The 25,652-nt window shown below is 39.5% G+C and overlaps 1 protein-coding gene across 1 annotated transcript in view; it reads left to right on the top strand.

The window, feature by feature from the left end:
- NCKAP5 (NCK associated protein 5) overlaps positions 1–25,652 on the top strand; it is a 906,625-nt gene that overhangs the window by 419,681 nt on the left and 461,292 nt on the right. Inside the window, exon 4 of the mRNA XM_065880133.1 lies at positions 19,551–19,684. Within this exon, the coding sequence (XP_065736205.1) occupies positions 19,551–19,684 (134 nt within the window). The remainder of the gene's footprint in view (positions 1–19,550; positions 19,685–25,652) is intronic.

Here is a 25,652-nt window from a genome sequence, read left to right as displayed (position 1 = left end):
GTGCTGAACTCTCTCAGCTTTTGCTTGTCTGTAAAGGTTTTAATTTCTCCATCAAATGTGAATGAGATCCTTGCTGGGTAGAGTAGTCTTGGTTGCAGGCTATTCTCCTTCATCACTTTCAGTATGTCCTGCCACTCCCTTCTGGCTTGTAGGGTTTCTGCTGAGAGATCAGCTGTTAACCTTATGGGGATTCCCTTGTGTGTTATTTGTTGTTTTTCCCTTGCTGCTTTTAATATGCTTTCTTTGTATTTAATTTTTGACAGTTTGATTAATATGTGTCTTGGCGTGTTTCTCCTTGTATTTATCCTGTATGGGACCCTCTGTGCTTCCTGGACTTGATTAACTATTTCCTTTCCCATATTAGGGAAGTTTTCAACTATAATCTCTTCAAATATTTTCTCAGTACCTTTCTTTCTTTCTTCTTCTTCTGGAACCCCTATAATTCGAATGTTGGTGCGTTTCATGTTGTCCCAGAGGTCTCTGAGACTGTCCTCAGTTCTTTTCATTCTTTTTCCTTTATTCTGCTCTGCAGTAGTTATTTCCACTACTTTATCTTCCAGGTCACTTATCCGTTCTTCTGCCTCAGTTATTCTGCTATTGATCCTATCTAGAGTGATTTTAATTTCATTTATTGCATTGTTCATCGTTGCTTGTTTCATCTTTAGTTCTTGTAGGTCCTTGTTAACTGTTTCTTGCATTTTGTCCATTCTACTTCCAAGATTTCGGATCATCCCTACTATCATTATTCTGAATTCTTTTTCAGGTAGATTGCCTATTTCCTCTTCATTTGTTAGGTCTGGTGGGTTTTTATCTTGCTCCTTCATCTGCTGTGTGTTTTTCTGTCTTCTCATTTTGCTTATCTTACTGTGTTTGGGGTCTCCTTTTTGCAGGCTGGACTTTCGTAGTTCCCGTTGTTTTTGATGTCTGTCTCCAGTGGCTAAGGTTGTTTCAGTGGTTGTGTAGGCTTCCTGGTGGAGGGGATTAGTGCCCGTGTTGTGCTGGATGAGGCTGGATCTTGTCTCTCTAGTGGGCAGGTTCACGTCTGGTGGTGTGTTTTGGGGTGTCTGTGGCCTTATTATGATTTTAGGCAGCCTCTCCGGTGGCAGTCTTATATGTGTTGCTGGCTGTTGATGCCTCACATCCACCATGAATCCCACTGGCAGTTGCATTAAGAGAGTGAATCATTTAATGAACAAATAATAGGAAGTCAAATGTTTACAGTAAGCCAGGAACTCACAGCTTAGAGTTTATAAATCAGAGTCCCACGTAAAAGCATGCCTTGCATTTGTACTAAAAGTCTTTTTTTAAAAAAATCTCACTGTAGTTTTTTTTTTAATTTTATTGGAGTATAGTTGATTTACATTGTTGTGTTAGTTTCACGTGTACAGCAGAGTGATTCAGTTATACATATAAATATATTCATTCTTTTTTAGATTCTTTTCTCATGTAGGTTATCACAGGATATTGGGCAGAGTTCCCTGTACTATACAGTAGGTCCTTGTTGATAATCTCTCTTATATATGGTAGGGTGTGTATGTTCACCCCAAGCTCCTGATTTATTAAAAGTCTTTTTTAAGTTACTAGTGCCATTTAAAATTGTCATGAAACACAAAGTCATCACTGTTTAATTTTGTATCCTCTTTTTATCTGGCTACTGCTCTTTAATGACTTTGTCACCAAAGATGTAAAAAACGAACATGAGCAGTGTGTTTGCAATGGTTTGAAACAGTAATAAAGGACAAAGCCATGTTAATTGTTATTCTCAGAAAGCTTATGACTCAAGAGCTGTCTAATTTAATAAAGTCTTGTTACAGTGGAATGATTCAGCTGTAAGAAACTTGTACTGGGGTCAATGCGATCTTTTAAAATTCGTGGGAGTAGTAGTTTTTCATGCTGTCCGCTCTTAGGCAAGCTGCAGTGTTGCTGCAGAGTTGTTTGTCAATGCCTGGGCTTATTTTCGTAAGAAAGTATTGATTACAGAGTGAAAAACATTTAGTTTAACAGCAATCAATGATAACAGACAATAGGACGTTTGAAGTTTCGAAGTCTTAAATACACACTAAACGCACAATCCAGGTAGTTAAATTATTGGGAAAAGAGGCATGACCCAAGGGCTACACAAATTCTAGGCTGTAGACATACTCTTTCTCTCCTGAGTCAACTCAGACATTGTAAAGTAGGAGGCTTAATTATTGGCTATACAGGAAAGTCAACTTACTTAGCATATAGTAAATATACAACTTTTGGTAGAGAGATGGAGAAATAATTTTTCTGCTGTAACCTGTAATCTACACACGAAAGGGTCTTATTATGTACTCTGAGTTGTTTGATTTTAATGAGTGGTTAGACTTAAGATTTTATTTCAGCATCTGAGAATATATGATAGAAAAGCATTTAAAGGTGTCATCTCCTGTCAGCATTAAGTCGCATAGGCTCTGGGAGAATTAGAGAAAAGCAAAATGTTTATCTATATGACTAAATAATCATTTATCTATCCATATGTTATGACTAATATTCAACATTATCTAATACTGAGATTAGTGTGACATGAAGAAGGTCCTTCGTAGATTGTTGTTGATTTAAAGTAACTTGAATAATCTCTAACACTAAACAGCACTGGCTGCGCGTGACTGTAGACTATCCTTTCTCTCGGGGGAGAGATGGATATCTATTCCTAAGTGAGAATAAGAAGAGACATTGGCTAATGGCTCAGCCCCAGACGGTAGAATGTAATTCTAAGGATAACACGAAACTGGTGCCTTTGTACAGAGATGGGATCACAGAGGGATAGACGAGAGATTTGTTCCCAGCACTACGACAAGCACAAATATTACGTGATTTCCAGAATTGCTAAAAGATCTATCCTTTTTGGAAAACACAAAAGTAATTTTTGGCGTGTCGACGGTGGCTACAATTTCATTAAATTTGAGGGACGGTGTATAAAATTGTGTTTGTTCCTCAACAGTAATAAGACTGCTCCGTACCCCTGTGGCTTCTGGGGAGTTGATGGATTTTGGATAAAGAAATGCCACCTCCTGGAAAAGAAATGATTAGGATTCCTTCCTTTTCATGAGATGTCAACTAGTAATCTTGATGAAGGGTCTGAAAACAATGACTGAGCTGCTCTCCTTCCCACCTGGTTTTGGAAATAGATTATTGGAACACATCCACACCCGTTCATTAATGTATCGTCTATGCCGATTTGCATGCTACCAGGGCAGAACTGAGTAGTTCTGCCACAGAGACTGTGAGACTTACAAAGCCTAAAATATTTACCATCTGGTCTCATACAGAGAAAGTTCGCAGACTTCTGCTCTAGATACTCATGTGCTGCCAGCCAATTGTTTGATGTGTGGTCATTATAATATTCTTTTTTTTTAAATTGTCTTTTCTTTTTTTTGTTGTTAGTTTCTGCTTTATAACAAAGTGAATCAGTTATACATATACATATGTTCCCATATCTCTTCCCTCTTGCGTCTCCCTCCCTCCCACCCTCCCTATCCCACTCCTCCAGGCGGTCACAAAGCATTATAACATTCTTAATGGCAAAGACCATCGCTCTCTTTTTTTAAGGCTGTCTCTTAATCTGTTTTATACCCCATAATCTCGAACAGGTCATGGAAAGGGAGAGACAGTTGGTTCACTGGTTGAGGTGAAAGTTCACTCGACCATGGGGAATTCCCCAGCGGTCCGTTGGTTAGACTCTGAGCTTCCACTGCAGGGGGCATGGGTTCAATCCCCGGTCGGGGAACTAAGATCCTGCATGCAGCATGGCCAGAAAGAAAAAATAATAATAAATAATTTTACACCTGAAACTAACACAACATTATTCATCGACTATACTCCAATACAAAATAAAACTTAAAAAAAAAGAAAGTTCACTGGACCAGGACAGAAACTCTTTGGTACTTGTAAGGAGAGGCAGTCAAGCTCTAAGACCCTGAAATCAGGTTGCCTAAGCTCAGACTCTGGCTCTGCTGTTTAGTTCCTGTGGCCTCGGCTTCATAATCTTAAAAGAAAATTGTTTTGGAAATAGTGCCTACATTCCAGTGTGTTGTGAGATACGGTGAGATTCCTGAAACGTGCTTAGAACAGTCAGTCTGGATTCATTGTTAATATCATTCTTATTCGTGATATAGGAATATTCCTTTTTTTTTTCTCTTTCATTCTCACTCGATTGATTCGTCCTGGAATTGCTTTTATAGTTTCTCTGTGACGACACAGGCACTCTTTAAATGTACGTAATATACGTATATCCTTGTCCTACACATCAGTGGGGCTGCTGCCACCAGCCATGATCAAATTGAATACCAGTGGCCACCATCTTGTTGAGTAGATGCATTCTTTTTTACATTAAGAGGAAACTAAAATAAAGCCACAGAGTCCCAGTATTATAGTAGTTGTGCTTTTATTTATTCAATAACGCCTTATAAGTAATGTTCACTATACTGATTCCTTTGTAAATTGTGAACTATATGTCATTCTTCCTGGTCTAAGAGATGAGAGCTACTGTTCAAGGCATTTGGGTGTGATGAATGGCATGCCTGTGTGATGACGTCCATGTTTTGCTTGGCCATAGCAATTAATAACAGTTACATCTCACTAATTGGAACCGTTTTCTTTGTACATGTCGAATCCAGTTCTTTGGTCAAAAACTTTGAGACTCCTAGCTTTATAGAAATACACACAATGCATCAATATTCTATACCTGTAAAAGTGAAGGAAGCACATTTCATAACATTCACAACTTGGTAAAAACAAACAAACAAACATTTAACATTGTTGCTTTCCGAAGAAGGAGACACATTTTTCTAGGAGGGCTTTTAAAGATACGAATGTAATAATGATTGAAATGCATTATGGTCTTGCCAATTGCTTTTCTGTCTTCGTGTAGGAGTTTAATTTTGAGCTTATATATAAAGGTTTATGTTGCAAAAGAAAGTAATTGGTAAATGTAAGTAAAAGTTTTACATATAAATCCTACTGTTGCAGAAGAACAATTCGACCAAGCTCCTGAAAATTTGCTTTTCACTCAGTTACCCGGGAGGGGAGACTTTGCAGAGGAGGTTTGATCTCCTTTGCACTGAGACAAAGAGTTGGGGTGGGCTGGGTGCCCCTGGACAGTTAGCACCTTTTAGGTCCTCAGTTGGACTTGGTGATCTAAAGTGCCTTTCCAAGTGTAAAGACTTCCATTTCCTTTTGATTGTAAGATCTATAGAAGATCCATAGGTTCCCCCGTGGAAACCTAGTCGAATAGCTTGGTTGTGTTCATTCCGGTCTGACTAAGCCATCCAGGAGAGACCACTTCCAAATGAGAAAGGGCTGAGCATTCAGCAAGAAGTGGAAACGGGGGAGAAGCCAGGCAATTACAAAAAAAAGCATCTGAGGGGCTTCCCTGGTGGCGCAGTGGTTGGGAGTCCGCCCGCCGATGCAGGGGGCATGGGTTCGTGCCCCGGTCCGGGAGGATCACGCGTGCCGCGGAGCGGCTGGACCCATGAGCCGTGGCCGCTGGGCCTGCGCGTCCGGAGCCTGTGCTCCGCGGCAGGAGGAGCCACAGCAGTGAGAGGCCCGCGTACCGCAAAGAAAAAAAAAAAAGTCTTGTTAAAAAAAGCATCTGAGAACGTCATTTCTGACGCTCACTTAAATTGCATACCAACGACCTGGAGTCATGATGCAGGAGTATCTACTGCAAGCTTTTCTATACTCAGCCGTGTGACAGGCATTCTGTTAGTGGTAACTATAGTTTCCATTGGCCTATTTTTCATGACATTATTTGTGCTACATGGAGCCATGTTTTCTATTTGCTTCCTCTTGTGACTATCTCCCACCACTCAGGAACTGAGATTATCTATCATAACCTTCTCTTCCATTTATGTGATTAACCAAGGGTTAAGTACACTTTTCAAAAAAGGGCTCAGATCGTCTTTTCATAATACACATTTTCCCTTCCTATAGATTAACGGTGCTCAGTCAGCTCATTTATAGGTCTTTAATGATTTTCCCATAAAAATGAAGTTTCCGTTTAACCTTACCTCTCCAAAATAACACAAACTATAATTATTCAATGTGTAGCATTTTCAATTTCTTCTAGCTTTGCTAGTTGTATGAAATGAAATACTAAAGCGTTGAACCAGAACTTGTGATTAGTTCCACATTGATCTTTTAAATATTATAGCTGACCTTTTAATGGAATGATAGAATGTGAAAGTTTGTATTTGCTAACAAGGATAAGGGGTACTGCTAAAAATCATGTCGTTTTGAAATTTTATGTTTCTAAGATAGTCTAGTATCATAAAATAATGGAAGCTGGCTATGTAGAAGCCTATCCATATGTTCTCAGGGCCTTGTTTAAAACAATATTCAGATGGAGTTTTCCACAATGAAATTGGAAGTATGAAGGCATTCTAGTATGTCTTCCAAATGAATAAAAAGTATTTGTGAGAAATCAATATTAAGTACTGAGGTCCCAGAAGCCATTTCTCTGGCAGATTTAAAAGGAAAGCTCCGGTAATACCTTGTACAGTCTGTTGCTGACATTATAATTATTCTCCTATTTGATAGGAGTGAATAATTATCATAGCAAATACTCTAATTTCCCATACACATAATTACACCCATTCACTGAAAAAAGGCAGGAATATAAGGTTTCCAATCACAGGGGAAAAAAAAGGATTCTTTGTCTGAATAGTTTTTCCCTCCTACCATTCTGTAAAATCTAGTAGTGTGAACAAAAGAACAGTAAAATGTACTAGCCTAAAAAATATAATGGAATTATACATGCTTTTTAAGGAGGCCACAGCAAATCCTCTAAGCCAGGAAATTTTTGACTTAATAGTTGAGGAGTGAAAGTGACTAATCAAATAAAAGATTTGAATCTATGGGCTGTTAGGAGAGGGCAAAAAATCAGACCAAACAAAGGCAATGGTAAGGGAAAAGAAAATGACAAACCGGGTGGCATGTATTTTTGGGGTTTTTAAACCAAAGAAAATCTCATTACATTGTCCTCAAAGCAAAGACTGAAAGTTGTCACAGATACAGACTCTGTAAACCTAGAACTAGTGGCCAACTAAGGGAGAGGAAATAGTGGGAGGTCAATAGGATTCAGTTTAACTCAACAAGAATGTATTGGACACTTCTAGAATGCTCAGTGATGTGCTAACCTCCTATGGGGTTTCATTATCAAGTGTAAACCTCAATCTCTGCCTCAAGAAGAGGGTGCTCTTTGAAGAGACAGGAGATAATAATTATATAGGAAACGCTTAGCAAACCATATGACATATTCACCTTAGCTTTTTAAAAATTATATTAAGGACACCAGCGTATGAGATAAACCATAAATTAGGTGGGCAGTGAAGTAAGAGAGACAACAGAGCGGAGAGGGCAGAGCACCTGTTAACTTTTGTAGTCAGTAGAGCTGAAGTTCCAGAGCGGGGTGCAGAAGGGACAATAAGAGATCTTGGAATCCTCCACAATAAGGAGTGAGGAGAGAAATATAGTGACGCAGAGTTTGTAATGGAAACTAAGTCTGCTGAAGAAATCCATTCATTCTCCACTGGTCATTGTGGGCTAAAGGCAGATAAGGAAAAGAGTGAGGGTAAAATGGAGAATAAATAAATCTAGGGCCTCATGGATTGGTTCAGGGCTGGAAGTAAAAATCCCCCAAAGAACTGAAATTCTCCCCCTTCCTTGTATGAAATATACTGTATCCACAGAACAGAAAAGAACACTTAAGACTTCGATCAAGTAGGAAGGAACTTAATAAAATTGACTTCTGAGAACCCCCAGAGGGATAGAATAATTAATAGCTACAGTTCATTGTAATCATTTAACATGACAACAGAGACAGATCTGTGACCAGAGAAGGAAAAGGAGTCATTGACCTATTATAAAAGGACCCAGTGGTTGGGTAAATGAAGCTTTTTTCTAAGTAAAGTTGAAAATTGGGCCTTTTGATCGAATAAACTCAAGGAAATGATTGGGGTAAGGGAAAGAGTGTGTCTGAATTTGGCAGTTGACGATGGAAACCAGGCTTCTACTCACTTCATTACTCCATGTCTTACTTTCCTTGGTCGTCCCCCATAATCATCAGATATTCGAAGACTTGGAAGAAAATGATTTTCTGAGAAGCTTGTTGAAGTCAGAAAGTCAGTGAGCTAGAGTATCCTAAGGAAGGCCTTTTCCAACTCAGGGAACCATTGCTAACGAATGACAGTAATAATAATAAAAAAAGGGAGCAGTCACTTCTGCCAGCTGGCCCCTATTACAGTTGTCTTTCATTTCTGGGGTCCACCCTGAGGAGGAATTCTCTTGCTCAAACATTTAGATCCTGCTATCCTCCTGCAGATCTACTGAAACCTGCAGTTGTTCGGCAACCAAATGAAAACCAATGCCTCTGGGGTCTAAGTTTCATCACCTTTTTTTTAGTTGTGTGATGCCCAATGTTATCTTTTAACATTGCCTCTCCTGTTTTACACTAGCCAAGAAAACCACAGCCTTACCCTCTTAAATCTACAGCTTCACCTACCTCATTGTCCCTACAGGGATGCCAAGTCACCTTCATCCTTACATAGGATGAAATCCATACTGTGACTAACCCCCAACATATATACACACCCCTGACTTATAGATATTATGTTTCCCCTCATTATACTCTTTGTACCATTAGTATCTATGTTTTCCTTGTTGTTGTAGGAGAAGAGAAATTTTCCTCTACTCTCTTTGGTCTCTGGCTGGGCCTAAGAATTAAAATCATATAAGACAGAATAACAGGAGAGAAACACATTTTGTTGACTTTTAAAATTTTTATTTTATTGAAGTATAGTTGATTTACAATGTTGCTTTAATTTCTCCCATACAGGAAAGTGATTCAGTTACACACACACACACACACACACACACACACACACACACACACACACACACAGTCTTTTCCGTTATGGTTTATTACAGGATATTGAATACAGTTCCCTGTGCTATACAGTAGGACCTTGTTGTTTACCTTGTATTGAATTTTTATGTGTCCACAGGAGGCTTCACAAGAAAATGAAGACCCAAAGAGGTGATCAGAGCAGGAAGCTCTTTCTACCTTTTAGATTAAAAAAAATAATTAATTTGTGAAGAATTGACAAGACAGAGGGGTGTGGACTAGGGGTAGTAAGTGGTGAAGAATACTAGTAAGATAAGGGTTAGTTTAACAAGGTTTGTTTGTATAGATTTCTTTTTTTATTTTTTATTTGCGGTATGTGGGTCTCTCACTGTTGTGACCTCTCCCATTGCGGAGCACAGGCTCCGGACGCGCAGGCTCAGCGGCCCTGGCTCACGGGCCCAGCCGCTCTGTGGCATGTGGGATCTTCCTGGACTGGGGCACAAAACCGTGTCCCCTGCATCGGCAGGCGGACTCTCAACCACTGTGCCACCAGGGAAGCCCGGTATAGATTTCTTGGCCCGAAATTCTCTGTCTCTGGTGATAAGAATGTCTTCCTTCTTCCTGAGCATAAGGAGGACGTCTCTCATGTGAGGGTTTTATGACCTGTTTTGGGGAAGACGCAGGAAGGAGTTGGGGAAGGTCAGAGCAACCTTTGTTGTTTTCTCAAACTCCTTCGGCTTAAGATATCCAATATGCCAAGGTGCCATATTTAGGGGTAATCTGTCCTAAACCCAATCGCTGTGATTGTGGCTAATATCATGGATGCCTGTGTGAGCATTGAATGTGAGAGTTGAAAGGGATCTTAACATTTTAGAAAGAGGTCCAAAGACGGTCAGTGTATTTCCCAAAGTTGCACAGTAAAATAATGGGAGAACCAAAACGATAATAACCCAGACTACTAGCCTCTCCTGTGGTGCTTTCACAGGAATCATGGTGGTGAAATTCACGATACTTTAAAGTAATGAAAGCTGTGGGCTGTGGATCAATGTATAGCTTTCTGTCCCAGTTTTTTTAGCCGTATGATAATAAAATCAAAACTGCATTACTTTATACTGTGGATGCCGTATTACCACTTTATTCTTCACTTGTAGCCGTATTTGATAAGTCATAAAGATCGCTGACTATAAGAAAAAGACAACTTAATTTGCTCTCCTTGCAGGATACGATCATTTGTTATGATTTGTTCCCACATGCCTTTATAATCCGTATCAACCTTGACATACCCAACCTTCATTTTATTGTGCTTTTCTGCACAACCCACCCTGAAAATACTCCTCCCATAAAATTCATATATGTATCTTTTTGATAAGTGGTAAACATATAGATAATTTTTGCCTTAGAAAACGTAATCGTATGGAGTGATTCACCTGTGGCACTTCCCTTTTAGAGCTCCTGTCTAGCATTGAGGATATTTTTAAGATCCTCCTAAGTGCCCATCTGTCTCCTTTACCCTTGAAATTTCCCCCCACCCCCTTTCCTTTATTTTTCTCCCTCACCCTTTCTTCCTTCCTCTCAATTATTTTTAAACCAAGCTCTGTATGGTTTTTTTTTTTTTTTGCTTGTTTGTTAGAATAAAAGCTTTGTCTCTCTTGGGCGATGTTATCAGCACTGCAGATGTATATAGGGCGGCTTTTATCCTAGCGTCTCAAAATCTGATTCTGATTCTTCTGTTACAGCCAACAGTACGGGCTTTAAAAAAATCAATTCTTAAGTTCCTTATCTGTTTCTCTGCCTCTAGGATAACTGGATCTTTCATAACTAATGGGGATATTGAATTCAGGAAGCCTTATGGGGAAAATATATTGCAGTTTGTATAAATAGCAAAAATGAGTCTGCAATTAGAGGTAATAACTACAGCTTAATTTAGACCCGTTTTCATAGTGGCTTGATAGAAATTGGTTAACGTAGAGTTTTTCCGTTAAAAATTAGTTTTCATGAAAACAGCAGTTTAATTTTGCGGCTGATGTGTGTTTGGTTTATGGACTTCCAAAGAAAAGAATGACTTGTCAATTTTAGATTCTTAGTAGGTAGCATGAGAATCAGAATGGTTATTCTGAATCTGGGTAATCTTAAAATATTTCGGTATACACTGTGTGTTGATTGGTGAACACATGGCAATATCTGTGACTGTCTGGATACCAATTAATAAGCAAATCTAATCAGATCTTGAAGTTTTGGGTGACTGGGTCTTACTGCCATGCTTTATGTGTGTGTCATTGAATCAAATGTACTTTTCTAATAGTCTTTTTACCTAAAATCTCCATGGCATAGTATGAGCTAGTTGGCCAGATTCCACATTTCCTGAATGAGTTCATATATTTTTTTCGTCAGTACCCAGGAATATTATTTAATCCGAGTGGCCTTCTCTAATGGCCTTTGTTCATTTCTCACTATCTTTTAGATTCTTTTAGCATCCAAGAGAGTTAATATTTTTCCTGTGATCCTTTGATTATAAAATATTATTCAACAAGAATATTATAACTTGAACACATTTCAGGAAACCTTTCGAAACAGAAACATACAGTGAATACCTTTCTACTGTGTTAGCCAACAAGTTTGTTCAGGTTTTTCCATAAGGTGTTACGGGAAAACACAAATGAACTTTCTGGCCAACACAGTATAGAGTATCATGTACCTTTAAGCCTCATGTCAGGGTAGAATACCTCTAGATGAGTTGATGGGTGATGTCATTCATTAAGCAGGACTTACACGGAATGCTTGGAGCATAGGTGGGAGGTACCACTCTTGCTGTAGTGCATGTTTCACCTGACACATGACCGTGCATGGTGGCACTAGAACTTTCACAGCAAGTAAACTCCTCTTTCTTTTTTTAAATTCTTTGACTCTTCCGTTACTAACTTTGTCAGTAGTATCACCCGTGAATGTAACTAGGGTCACCAAATATAATTAGACCTAGGATAGAGGTACTTCTTGGCTTTCTATCTTTGCAATCAAGTGTTAATGGCTTGATATTAACTCCTGACATTTTGACACATCACAGATCAAGCCATCTGTTTAAGATCGTACTAGGTAATGGAACTGAAAAATTATGTCTTTCGGGCAGTCCAGCCACAGGGTTATATGCATTCTAGATGACATCTGTGATTAAGCTGGTCTCTCAGTTCTTACATTAAAATGTAATTTAGAATGTACTTCCCCTCAGTATTAACATATGATCTGCTTAAAAGGCACATTTTTGAGATTTTTAAAAGAAATACGTAACTACGATATTTATTTAGTACGTAGTGATCGTGAAAGACTAAAATGCTTATAGAATTTATCAGAAGTAACTCTGTCAAATGATATAAGCTGTGTAATTCCAGTTAGCCGTATCTTATTTTTATATGGGACTTTCAAGATTTTGCAGTGCTTTTCTGTATGTTGTTTTACTCTTTCCTCACAATGATACTATGAAACTGGCTTGGGCGATTTTACTCTCCCCAATATGCAGAAGAAACTAGCTTAAAGCTTATGTTTCAAGTTAAGTGGCTTGTCCAGACCTGCTTGACTAGCCGATGGTACAGTCTAAACTAGTAGCTGGTAGCATTCACCATACTCTTATTTAAATACCTTCCCATTCTGTTGTTATTCAGCCTCTTAGTTCAGTTCTTTTTCCACACAGTAGTCAGATGATCTTTGCAAAATCTTCATCAGATCTTATCACTTACTTGATTAAACCTTGGTAAAGAGTTACTGTTCTACTCAGAATATAATCTCACATCCTTAATAGGACCTTCTTCATATCCTGGCTCCTTCTAGCTGTATCGTATGGCACTCCCATCCCCTTGCTCACCAGGCTTCAGGCACATTGGATTTCTCTTTGTTCTTTTCCTGTGTAACTAAAGACTCCCCATTTGCTACTCATTCTGCCTACAGTGCCGATCCCTTCTCTTCCCCAGGTAACTCCTAGTCATCACAGAGGTCTCAGTTTATGTATGAATTCCTCAGAGAAGCCTTCCCCTAACCCACTGAACAAAGTCAGTTCCTCTGGCTGTCATCTTTCAGCAAACTCTTAATTATCCATCAGTTTATATTGATATATTTATCTGTGTGATACTTCATTTAGCACCTGCCATGTCCACTAGTGTGTAAGTCCACTGCAGTCAGGAACCACGTCTTTTGGTCTCATTGCCGGTCTCTTGCTCTGGTCCAGTGTCTTGCACATAGTAGCTGTTCAGTAAAAACTTACTGAGTGAATGAATGAATCCATGTGGGTGTGTACACAACTCTTCTTCTAAGAAGAATTCTTTATTAAATTAGGAAATGATGATAGAGCCTGTAGATTTTTCTCCATTTCCTGGGAACATACAGAGAGAAATGGCATTTTGATACTTGAAACAATTTAAGCAAGTCTTAGAAAAATTAGCAGGAGAGGAGTTTAAAAAAATAAAATGGATTACCCAGGGAAATTGTGGAGTCTCCTTTGCTGGAGGTTTAATCAGAGGATAGTAATTGAGGAAGTTTAAGTCTTTGTGAAGGCTATGAGATACAGACACGATCATTTGGTAGAACAAAGACTTGGAATTAAAATACCTTTCCTTTTGCTTTTATGTTTGCTTCTTTGTTGAGGTCCAATTCTTTGTTTGTGCCCAAAGAATGAAGGGGCTTTGGAATCCTACTCTTGATACAGTTTTCTTTTTCTTCACCGTGATGTATAGCTCTGCTATAATATGACATATGTGTTCCTCAAAATCACTGCACAGGGCTTGTGGGAAAAATGAAACTAGGGACACAGTACTCAAAAACTTTGTCAGTGACACAAAAAAAGATAGGCATCTAATATAAATGGCAGCTGAGTTTTACAATGTTAAGTGGTTAAGAAATATAGAAATAATACAATAAATATGGCACTTTACCTTGAAAAAGACACGCAGTTTGCTTGTGGGAGCGGTCATGGGAAGGGCTGCAGCTTGTGAGTTATTGTGAATCAATGGAAAGAAGGCTGGGTGAAGTCAGAGGGCAAGTGGTACCTTCCGATATGGATGGGGCAGCTCATAACACCCATGATGGACAGAGGTCACTGGTCCGTCTATCTGTGATGTGTGCGATTGTGTATTTCTACACTAGCTTCAGCCGGGTGCAGTTTTCTGTGTTCACTTGTGCTTCTCGTGATTGAGATTGGGCCTAAGCAAATGTGAGGTTCGCGTCATGCTCAAACCGTCCCTCTATTGCACTGTGACAAATGTGTACTTTTACAATAAGTGCTAGGAGGTGGTCCAAGATGTAGCGTAGATTTGGGGTGTCTGTGCGAGGAGGTAAGTTCAGGATCTTCCTACATTGCCGTCCACAGAGGGTGCCATCATTGTGCTCTCCCTCTGCTGAGCTCCCCGGTGCCAGTGTCTCCAGAGGCGAGTTTTCACACACATCTGGTGCCCTAGTTTTTGCATCTCGTATCCAAGTTTTGTGGTAGCAGCCCAGGGGACACCCCTTGAACACCTGGTTCTAAAGGCCAACGGGCTTGCTTTCCTGGTTTCATGGCAGTGCAACAATCGGAGAGAGCGTTCTTGGCAGGCTACTGCCCCCAGCACACTGTACAGATAGCAGACTGAAACACCCCCAGTCTTTCTGAGAAGGAAGCCCATTTGTGTGTCCAGGAGCTTTGGCTGGAGGGGAGGCCCACAGAAATGCTCTCAGGGAATGAAGGCTGGTGGACATAATCTTTACATTCTCCCTCTCCCTCACTCCAGCTCTCCGGCATTTTCCAGAAAGGAGCTCATATCCTTGTCTGGTGCCCTGATTTCTGCAGCAGCCACCAGGGGACACCTCTATATCAACTGGCTCTGAAAGCCAGCAGGGCTTACACTCGTGGGTCCCACAGGACCGTACCCAACAGAGGAAGTGTTCTTAAACAGCTACCACCTTGAGGACACAGCAAGCAGCAACAGACCCTGGAGCTCAGTCTGTCTGTGAACGAGGCCTATAAGCTTATCAGAATAGCTTCAGTGTGAGACGCAGGCTTCTAATTAAGCACACATCGGGGGACTGACTGTAAACCTCTCCAAAGACCTTGGAAGGCAGGTGTTCTCTTCGCTCTCTGTGCTGTGCTGCAGAGTGCCAGCGTCTCTTGGAGGAGAGCTTTTACGTGTGGCTGATGTCACAGATTTTATATCTGGTGATCACTCCTTCAAGACAGGGAAAGGTAGGTGTTTCACCTAATACACAGTAACAAACACAGAGAGTCAAGCAAAATGAAGAAACAGAACAATATGTTCCAAATGAAAGAATAAGATAAGACCTCAGAAAAAACCTTCATGAAGTGGAGATTAGTAATTTACCTGATAAAGAGTTCAATGTAATGGTCATAAGATGCTCACCAAACTTGGGAGAAGAATAGATGAACACAGTAAGAACGTCCATAGCGGTAGAAAAATATAAGAAAATACCAAACAGAGCTGAGGATTACAATAACTAAAATGAAAAATACACCAAATGCATTCATCAGCAGACTAGATAAAGTAGAAGAAAGCATCAGTGATCTCGAAGACAGGACAAAAGAATTCATCCAAGTAGAGCAGCAAAAAAAAAAAAAAAAAAAAAATATTTGAAAAAAAGGGAAGCTAGCTTAAGGGACTTATGGGACAACATCAAGCAGAATAACATTTGTGTTTTAGGAGTCCCAGAAGGACCCCTATAACACAAATGTGAAACATGTCTACTTCAAGAAAAAAGAAAATATCTCAAATAAACAATCTAACTTTATGCCTCAAGGAACTAGAAAAAGAAGAACCAACTAAAGTTAGTAGCAGGAAAGATGTAACAAAGATCAGAGTGGAAATAGATGAAATGGAGACTAAAAAGACAATAGAAAATATCAGTGAAACTAAGAGTTGGCTCTTTGAGAAGATAAACAAAATTGACAAACCTTTAGCTAGACTCTCCCACCCCAGCCAAAAAAAGAGAGAGGGCTCAAATAAGTAAAATCAGAAATGAAAGAGGAGACGTTACAACTCATACCACAGAGATACAAAGGATCTTAAGAGATGACTGTGAACAGTTATATGCCAACAAAGTGGACAACCTAGGAGAAACTGGTAAATTCTAGAGACATACAGCCTTCCAGGACTGAATCGTGAAGAAATAGAAAATCTGAATAGACTGCTTACTAGGAAGAAATTGAATAAGTAATCAACAACCTCCCAAGGAACAAAAATTCAGGACCAGACAGCTTTACTGGTGAATCCTACCAAACATTTAAAAAAGAATTAATACCAATCCTTCTCAAACTCTTCAAAAAAAATAAATAAAAGAGGAGGGAACACTTCCAAGCTCACTTTAAGAGGCCAGCATTACCCTGATACCAAAACCAGACAAGGACACCACAAGAAAAGAAAATTACAGGGCCATAGTGGTCTAGTACATTCCACATTTGTTTCTTTTATGGTCTGAGGTGCCAAAAGCTGATAACCACAACTAGAACTGAACATAATTCTTGACCAAATCCCACATAAGTGAGGGCCCAGTGACAACCCTGTCCCAGGAAAACCTCAAAGAGTATCCAGACTCCCTGATGCCAAGGAAAAGGACATGAATGAAACTCTGCCCTGCTCCCCACTCAAGGGTCTCTCACTGATAGGACTTCATGGGTCTTCACCACCTCCTCCCCCGACCCACACCAGGACAAGTGGCAGTGGTGCAACAGGAAACAGCAGTAGCTAGGACTTGGCCAACCTAGAAATTGAAGCTACCAAGGAACATCCAGATCGAGATCAAAGCGCTTCAGTCATCTGAGGATCCGCCCCTAAAAGTAGTGCCATCTCAGCGAAATTGGAGGTGGAGTTACATGTGTGGCATTATCAGTCACGAGCTGTAAAGCTGAAAGAAGCTTTGCTAAACCATCAATACTTTAAAAATGAATTTGACTGACCATCCTAAGAAAAGACTGTATTATTTTTTTATTCTCCCCATTGAAAACATTATAAAACAGGGCCATAGCTCTGATGACCATAGACACAAAAATCCTCAGCAAAATGTTAATAAACTGAATTCAACAATACACTAAAAGGATCATACGCCATGATCGAGTGAGATTTATTCCAGAGATGCAGGTTTAGTTCAGCACCTACAAATCACTCAACATGATACACCATGTCAACAAACTGAAGAATAAAAATCATATGATCATCTTAATAGATGTAGAAAAAGCATTTGACAAAATTCAACATGTATTTATAATAAATACTGTCAACAATGTAGGTATAGATGGAGCATATCTCAACATAAGAAAGATCATATATGACAAACCCACAGCTAATATTATACTCAACAGTGAAAAGCTGAAAAACACAAAAATCTCCACTCTTGCCACTTTTCTTTAACATGGTATTGAAAGTTTTAGCCAGAACAATTAATCAAGAAAAAGAAATAAAAGGCATCCAAATTATAAAGGAAAAAGTAAAACTGTCACTGTTTGAGGAAGACATGATTTTATATATAGAAAACTCTAAAGACTCTGACAAAAAAACTGTTAAAACTAATAAATTCAGTAAAGTCTCTGGATGCAAAATCAGTATATAGAATTCTGGTGCGTTTCTCTACACTAACAATAAACTATGAGAAAGAGAATTAAGAATAATTTCTAACAATTAAGAAATTAAGAATGATCCCATTTACATTTGCTTCAAAGAGAATAAAATACCTAAGAATAAAATTAGCCAATGAGTTGAAAGACCTGTATGTTGAAAACTACAGGACATTAATGAATGAAAATGAAGACACAAGTAAATGGAAAAATATTCTAGTTCTCATAGATTGGAAGAATTAATATTAAAATGCCCACAGTACCAAAAGTAATCTGCAGATTCAATGCAATCCATATCAAAATTCTAATGGCACGTTTCACAGTAACAGAACAAGCAATCCTAAAATTTGTATGGAACACAAAGACCCCGAATAGCCAAAGCAATCTTGAGAAAGAAGAATAAAGCTGGAGACATCACGCTCAAATTATATTGCAAAGCTATGGTAATCAAAACAGTATGGTATTGGCATAAAAACAGACACATAGATTAATGGAGCTGAATAGAGAGCCTAGAAACATAGCCACACATATATGGTCAATTAATTTATGACAAAGGAGCTAAGACTGTAAAATGGGAAAAAACAGTCTCTTCAATAAATGGTGTTGGGGAAAATGGATGTCCACGTGCAAAAGAATGAAACTAGACTGCTATCTTACACCATACACAAAAATTATCTCAAAGTGGATTAAAGACTTAATGGAATGTAAGACCTAAAACCATAGAATTCCTAAAAGTAAACATACATGGTAAGCTATTTGACATTAGTCTTGGTGATGATCTTTTGAATCTGTTACCAAAAGCAAAAATATGCAAGTGGGACTACATCAAACTAAAGAGCTTATGCATGACAAAGGAAGGTATCAACAAAATGGAAAGGCAACCAACTGAGTGGGAGAAAATGTTTGCAAATCATATATCTGGCAAAGGGTTGATATGTAAGCTGAGCCTGGAAGGAACCCTAGGCTTTGAATAGAGAGGGCTTTTGAAGCAGGAGGGAGAGCATAGTCAAAGGCACAGGATGTGAAGTATTTTTAGAGGACCTTGATTCATTTCCGAGAATGGTCTGTTTCATTCATGGTCCTCAGGAGAATTTTTTCTCCATGAGTCATGCAGTGGATCAAGTTTCATCTGGGTGATTCATGGTACAGAGTCATAGTGTCTGATTTATTTGGAGACTGAAGTATATGCTTTCCATCTTTCCCTTTAAGAATGTAGGTCTCTTATAAGCAGACATGAGTCTTTGATTTTCATCATGGAATATATATCCTTAACACATAGTGCTTAATGTACTAACATCCATAACCATAATTGCATGACATGCTCTAAAAAAAAAAAAAACACACAGGTGGTAACAACAGCACAACCGAAATGAAAACGTCATAGCATGGCTCAGTCTGTAATGTCAGGATCTGAGCTTGTGTGCTTTTTACCAGTTCCTGGAGTGCGTTTTGGATGAACCATCTATTCTGGGTCATCCAGTCCCCCTTTTAATCTATGATGCCCATGTGTGAGGAGCTCGCTTTCTAGGACTACACATAAAGAGGGAGGCATAACCAGTTTCTATCTGGGAAAACTTAGTTGGGCAAATACAAAACTAATTCTTTAACCTTATTCACATCAGCTTCATGGTATAATTAAGTGGAAGTTCCTGGTCCTTCTATAAAAATCAGTAGTGTTCTCTTTAAAGCATTTACCAGAGATTGAAAAGATGAAATAATCCTGAACAGGCACTAATGGACTTATCATTATTACTTGAATTCTTATTCACCTGCTAGTATTATTCAGTCATGAATCTTCATCTCTGCATAAGAAGCCACCTGGTTTAGTGGAAATCATTCATACATTAGAGTCAAGTCAGCCAGGATTGAAAATCTGTTACCTTCTGTTTTTTTAATGACAGATTACTTCAAGGTCTCTGATCCTTGGTTTCCTAGATAATAAGAGATTAATAATAGAACGTACTTGATGAGGTTGTAATGAGGATGAAATTAATTAATATATGAAGTCCAAGTTAACACTTAGTAACCAACAGTGCCTAGTAATTATTTTCTTATAATATTTAAGAAACAGTTTCTTAAAAGTCATCCCCTGTGTGCCTTTTCTAGCATGAGAAGCTGATACATGAATTGGAAGAGGAGAGACACTTACGTCTTCAGAGTGAGAAGCGCTTGCAGGAGGTGACACTGGAGTCCGAGAGGAACAGAATTCAGATGCGTGGCCTGCAGCAGCAGTTCTCCAGGTATTGTTCTGCGTGGAGCATCTTGTTTCAGGAGGTGCACCTCTCCCTGTGCCAATTACACCTTTGCTTGAGTTCCCGTTGTGTAAGCTTGTGTTGCATTTGAGGAGCTAATGACCAGCAATTTAGACCCTTCTCTTCTAGCCAAACCATCCGATTGCATTTGGACCAATTTTCTGGAACTTTCCGCTTGCACCTCAGTCTTGGCTTTATTGAAGCTGGTTGTCTTTTCTTCCCCAATGGCTTTCCAAAGTATCTTTCAGTGAGATGTGGTGGTTGTGTGGCCTATTGGCATGATCTGTGAAAGGCCAGCCAGGAGAATGCAATTTTACTGGTCCTCATAATCCTATTTTCAGGTAGAAAGAATGTGAATCATCCAGTAAGCTCTTACTCCTTATTTACTCCTTATTTAGAATAAATATTTAGAATCTTTAAAAAAAAAAAAATCAAAATCAATGAGTTTCTTTCCTTTAAAAAGACATAACTTGAATTTGAAAGGATTCTGGAAAAGTAGCTCTTCTTTTATTTAATTCCAGCACAGTAAGAACCTTTCAGCTTTCAATTACAGTTAATAGGGGGCCAAGGACTTCCCTGGTGGCACAGGGGTTAAGAATCTGCCTGCCAATGTAGGGACACAGGTTCAATCCCTGGTCCCGGTAGATCCCACATGCTGCGGAGCAACTGAGCCCATGCGCCACAACTACTGAGCCTGCGCTCTAGAGCCTGAGAGCCACAACTACTGAGCCTGCGCTCTAGAGCCCGCGAGCCACAACTACTGAGCCCGCGAACCACAACTACTGAAGCCCGTGTGCCTAGAGCCCGCTCCGCAACAAGAGAAGCCACCGCAGTGAGGAGCCCGCACACCGCAAGGAAGAGTAGCCCCCTCTTGCCACAACTAGAGAAAGCCTGCGTGCTGCAATGAAGACCCAGTGCAGCCAAAAATTAATTAATTAATTAATTTAAAAAAAAATATATATATGGGGCCAGGTAAAGATTCAACCTATTATTTAAAATCTCTTCATTTTCATGGAAAAAAACACAGACTTGTGCAGTTACAGTCCTGGGACCAGATACGGGCACCCTATGAGGAACAGTTTGCTTTTATTTTCATGTTTCACTTCACCATTTGCAAAACCAGGAAAATAATTTTTGATTCTTTTCTCCTTCATGAGGTTATCCCAGGCAGAATCCAGTTTGAGACATTGCCCTAAAATTTTCTTCAGCAAACGGGGTGGGTCTTATCTTTCATTTACCACTGGGATTTGGATATGATGGGTGATGGATAATTGTGCTTCCTCATTGATGAGGCTTTTATACTGACAGCATAATTTTTAGGTGTGTTGCAGGGACAGAGCAGAGTTGAGCCTTTGGATGATTTATCTCATGGAGGCTCATACCACGAATGTTTGGAATTTTGGTTTAAAGGCATCTTGGAAGAACAGGGTAAGAAGGATGGATGACTCCTCGGTTTCAGAGTCATAATTTAACAGCCTGTTCAACTCTTGGAGCCCATGATAATACAGGTGCTGTAGAAATGCACCAGTCAATACTTTAACAAATGCATGTCCCACCCCTCACAGGCTATTACTTATACAACCTTGTGCTCAGTTTTTCATTCTATTCAATGGCAAATCTCACGTTATGTCTCCAAACTTGAAATAATAGCTCCTCCCCACTCTCCGAAGCAACTTTAAAACAAGTACCATTTTGTAATGCTTGCCATTTTTTTGGTTTTTTGTTTTTGTTTTTTTTTTTTGTGGTACACGGGCCTCTCACCATTGTGGCCTCTCCCGTTGCGGGGCACAGGCTCGGGACGCGCAGGCTCAGCGGCCATGGCTCACGGGCCCCCAGGGAAGCCCGATACTTGCCATTTTAATGATACAAGAAAGGAAGGTGCAGATCTTGCTACCCTTGTACTGTCTAATTGAGATGTCTCTGTACTCAAGCTATTGATTTACAGGGCGTGAGGCACCCGGCACAGTAAATGGCTTTCATACGACGCCAGGTCATCTGCTATAAATCACATGACAACCCCATACAGATTTGAGTTGCACAAGAGCCAAGGCTACATTCTAGGTTGAAAGAGAAGATAATTATTTGTAAAACAAATAGTGGGTGGTTTTACATACTGCCTTTGTGAAGATTTTTTGCCACAACGTAATCAGTTTTCTTAGTAAGCTTCATTGACATTGAAAGTTCAAGTCCAGTTATAGCCAGACAACTAATGTAAATCAGCAAAAGATGGGGGGAGAAAGCCTATGTAACAGAGAAGATAATTACACGATAATTTAAGTAGACCCACTAAACCACTGCTGATGGCCTTTTACCTTTTAAACTTTGGTTTGTAAGATGTTTCTAGTTAGGCTTATTCAGGCAATCCTGTTACTATAATCTAAGTCTTTGTAAACTTCTCAGTATTACAGAGCTTGTCTAGAGCATGTCACCCTTGGACATGGTCAGTATCTAAATGCTCATGTAAATAAGTTCTATAATCCAAATAATTGCATTACATTTAAAACTTTTATAGTCATAATTTTCTCCTTCTTTTCCTGGGTTGACAAGTTCCTTTTGTACATGATGGTATCTGAGATGTAATGTAGGCATACGTTGAGTATTGTTCATGGGATGAGTTTACTTTTTAGAGTAATGTAATAGCCTACCTTTTCAAAGGGTGCGAAGTGACTTACAAGAAAAGGTAGTTTTACGGTAAGACTGTTAAAATAAAAACGGAAAATAAAGACCATGAAAGGGGAATGTGGTGAGTAATCATACTTACACAGCCCAGCATGCTTTCTGAGAGTGAACATTTAATTTAGCCCTAAGATTCATTTCAGACAAGATTAAAAGGAAAACACAAGAGGATATGTAATCGTAATCTCGCAGACAAAGGCTACTACTCCCTAAAGAGAGAAACATTATCTTTGGCAATAAACTCATAGTAGAATGCATCTCATAGGCCCCTCCAGAGATGGTATTAAAGGGTATAATAGACAGTGGTCCACGATAGTGCAAATTAGGATTAATTCGTAAAAGTATTACTGCTTCTGCTATGTCACTTACGTCTATGAAGTTAAGTAATTTCACACTATATGAGTTAGGAATTCTGGGTCTATGCCTAAGTGAAAACAAGTAAAGTAGGAAGAACTCCAGTGCTAAAGGTTCTCAAGCACTATACTTCAAGTTCATGGGGACATGTAGATACACATGTATTCTGTTTTTCCAATACCTCTTTTATGAGCCTAGGGCACAGAGGCATGAGATGCTGAGGCCTGGGCTGAGTTGGGGAAGGTATTTTTCTGGTATGTTTGATAGTACCGTAGCCATGGGAGCATCTAAATAGTAGTCAAGGAGATTCTGAGCCTCAGATTCAGGGCTGATGTGAGGCATTGAAGGGGAAAACGAATAATGAAGTTAGAAGCTGGGGCAATTAGGTATATGTGTGAAGTAGGATTCAGGTGTCAGAATGAGCGATTCAGAATTGCTTTGGGGCTTGATTTTATGCAATTTCAGTTAGGTGATGGGCTTGGTGGCTTAAACACACTAGGCAAACCTGAGTATTTGTGATTTACCTGTGGTAATGAGCAATGAGATCACTTAGGTGATAAAAATCTGTGAAAGTGTTTAAATGAGTAGTTCTCTTGTATGTCATCACCAAACCTTCATCCATAAGCCCTTCCTCCTCCTGACCTCTGATTAGGATATAATGATCAGCAGTGGTCCAAAATTTGGGCAATTAAAAAAATGTGACTAGAGGTTACATAATTAGCTCTAAGCTCATAAATCAGAAATTGTCTTCGCTGAGGGTGATTCAGGCAGCCATAACAAACTTAATTTAGACCATTTACCTTCTTTAATGTAAATACAGAGAAGAAAAAGGATACTTTCAAATGAAGCCTTCCCCATAGATGAAGGTATGAATCAAGACAGATGCAGTAAGGTGGTACTGAAAGGCAGGTGTTGGTATCATTCACGCTGCTCCTTCCTTCTCTTATTCTTTGGTGATATAAATCAAAGATGCTTTCCAGATGTCATAATGATTGTTTAACCCGTTGTCTGTGTAGTATACATGGCTGGGCATATTTTATGTGGGATTCGCTTTGTGATCCCCCTTGTATTCCATAACTGTCTTTATCCTCCCTTTAACCATTTTGAAGTGTGATTGTCGAGCCAGCTAAGGTCAATGGGGCGAACTGAGGCTATGTATGTAAAGATAATTAGTGTTTGAAGCCCCAGCTTCATTTCTCCACCTTGAGTGAATGAAATGTTTGTGCATCAGTGAGATTCCAGGGACAGTGTCTCCAACCAGCTGGGGTGTATTGAGATGGAGTAACAATGATTTCTAAAAAAAAAGACTTCTGAAGAAATAAGCGACTCTACAGAGTTGATTTCATGCAAACCATGCATGATTTGCACAAGTATTTGAGTTGGTCCCTTTGGAAACAATCTAATCAGTGTGTAGGCTATTACTGAAAGCTGCTGTTATATAGGACAATCAACTGCTTTTATTGTGTGCCCAATAAGATAGAACATAGTATGTATCCTCAAAAAATGTAGACTCCAGATGGAGAAGCCGTATGTACATATATGAGCCAAACAACACATTTATAGTTTAGCTATAAATGAAGGGAAATTTTGTCTAAATTCTGGACAGCCAGACTTCATGGTTGTTATTAGTACGTTATCGTGCAAAGGCATGAGGCAAATCAGATGAAATTAATGATTGGGTAGCGACACTAGCAGTAATAACACACGTGTTTTTCATGTGGCAGCTCTGTGCTGCAGTATATTTGAAGCTTTGAATTAGAATCCACCTGGTACTCTCACCATCAAGCAGACATGTTTTGTAAAAGACATGCAGTTAGCAAACCACATCACACCCAAAGCATCAGGAATCAATCATTGTTTCCCTGCAGCCTTGAAAAGTTCCAGGCGTGTGTGTGTGTGTGTGTGTGTGTGTGTTTACACGATGCAGTGTAAATTTCAGTAAAGGGAACAATTAAACTTCGTTACTCATAATTGACTAAGATAGTTAAAAATCACCCAGATGGAATCCAAGCTTGCACTCTCTACCTCCAGAATTTCTCTGCACCTGTTCTGACCTTCTCTCCCTGCGCTGTTATCTGCTGCCTTGAAGCTATTTCTTTGCTTCCAGTAAGGGGATTTCTCCTCTCACAGTTGATTGCTATGCTGAAGTGCAGTCTGCTGCTTGCTGAACTTCAAGGAGACGTACATGGAGCTGGTTTTACCGCCTCGTTCACTGGTTGCTGTTCACGTTATCAGCTCTCAGAGACTTTATAGAATCCTAGGGTTCATTTTCCACTGCCCGTTTGGAAGCTGTAGGCATGTGGCATAGACGTGTGTGTTGAAGAAGGTAATATGCCCTTCAGTGTTCTGCCCACGTATTCCCTTCTACCTCCGTATCTGTCTGGTACATTAAAAGAACATTTTCTCTACATTTTTAGAAGGAGTGAAATGTAACAAGATGAGGACAGCCGTCAGTTGACCTTTGGGCAGTCAACAGCACAGGCCCTTCTGCCCCTCTTCTACACTTGTTCCTGTCCCAGAGTCTTCATCAGCTTTAAGCTGTCACAGACGCCGGCTCTCCTCAGTGCCCTGTTTCTCCTGATGAATGTAGAGGGCAATTTTCTATTGATTTGGAGTTGCTATTTCCACATGATCAGCAATATTTCTTGCTGTCATAAAAATGGAGACTAGTCATAAAAATGGAGGCCTCTCATTTGCTCCTCTGGGTGAATTTACCAGAAGTTTAAAATGGCAAAGCAACACTGGTCAAATGATAACTTTTCTTCAAATGGCAGCAGACGGAAGAAAGGAGTTTACATGGCATCTTCTTTAAATGCTTGGTTAACATAATATGGATCATACTTTGATGTCAGAAATGTGTATCTTAGTATCTGGCGTATAAGTTCTCACTTGAGCACAGCAGAGAGGGGCTCAAATCAATTATATA

This window comes from Phocoena phocoena, chromosome 7 (assembly GCF_963924675.1).
Source record: "Phocoena phocoena chromosome 7, mPhoPho1.1, whole genome shotgun sequence".
NCBI classification, from domain to species: domain Eukaryota; kingdom Metazoa; phylum Chordata; class Mammalia; order Artiodactyla; family Phocoenidae; genus Phocoena; species Phocoena phocoena.
This window is presented reverse-complemented; position numbering and strand designations above follow the sequence as displayed.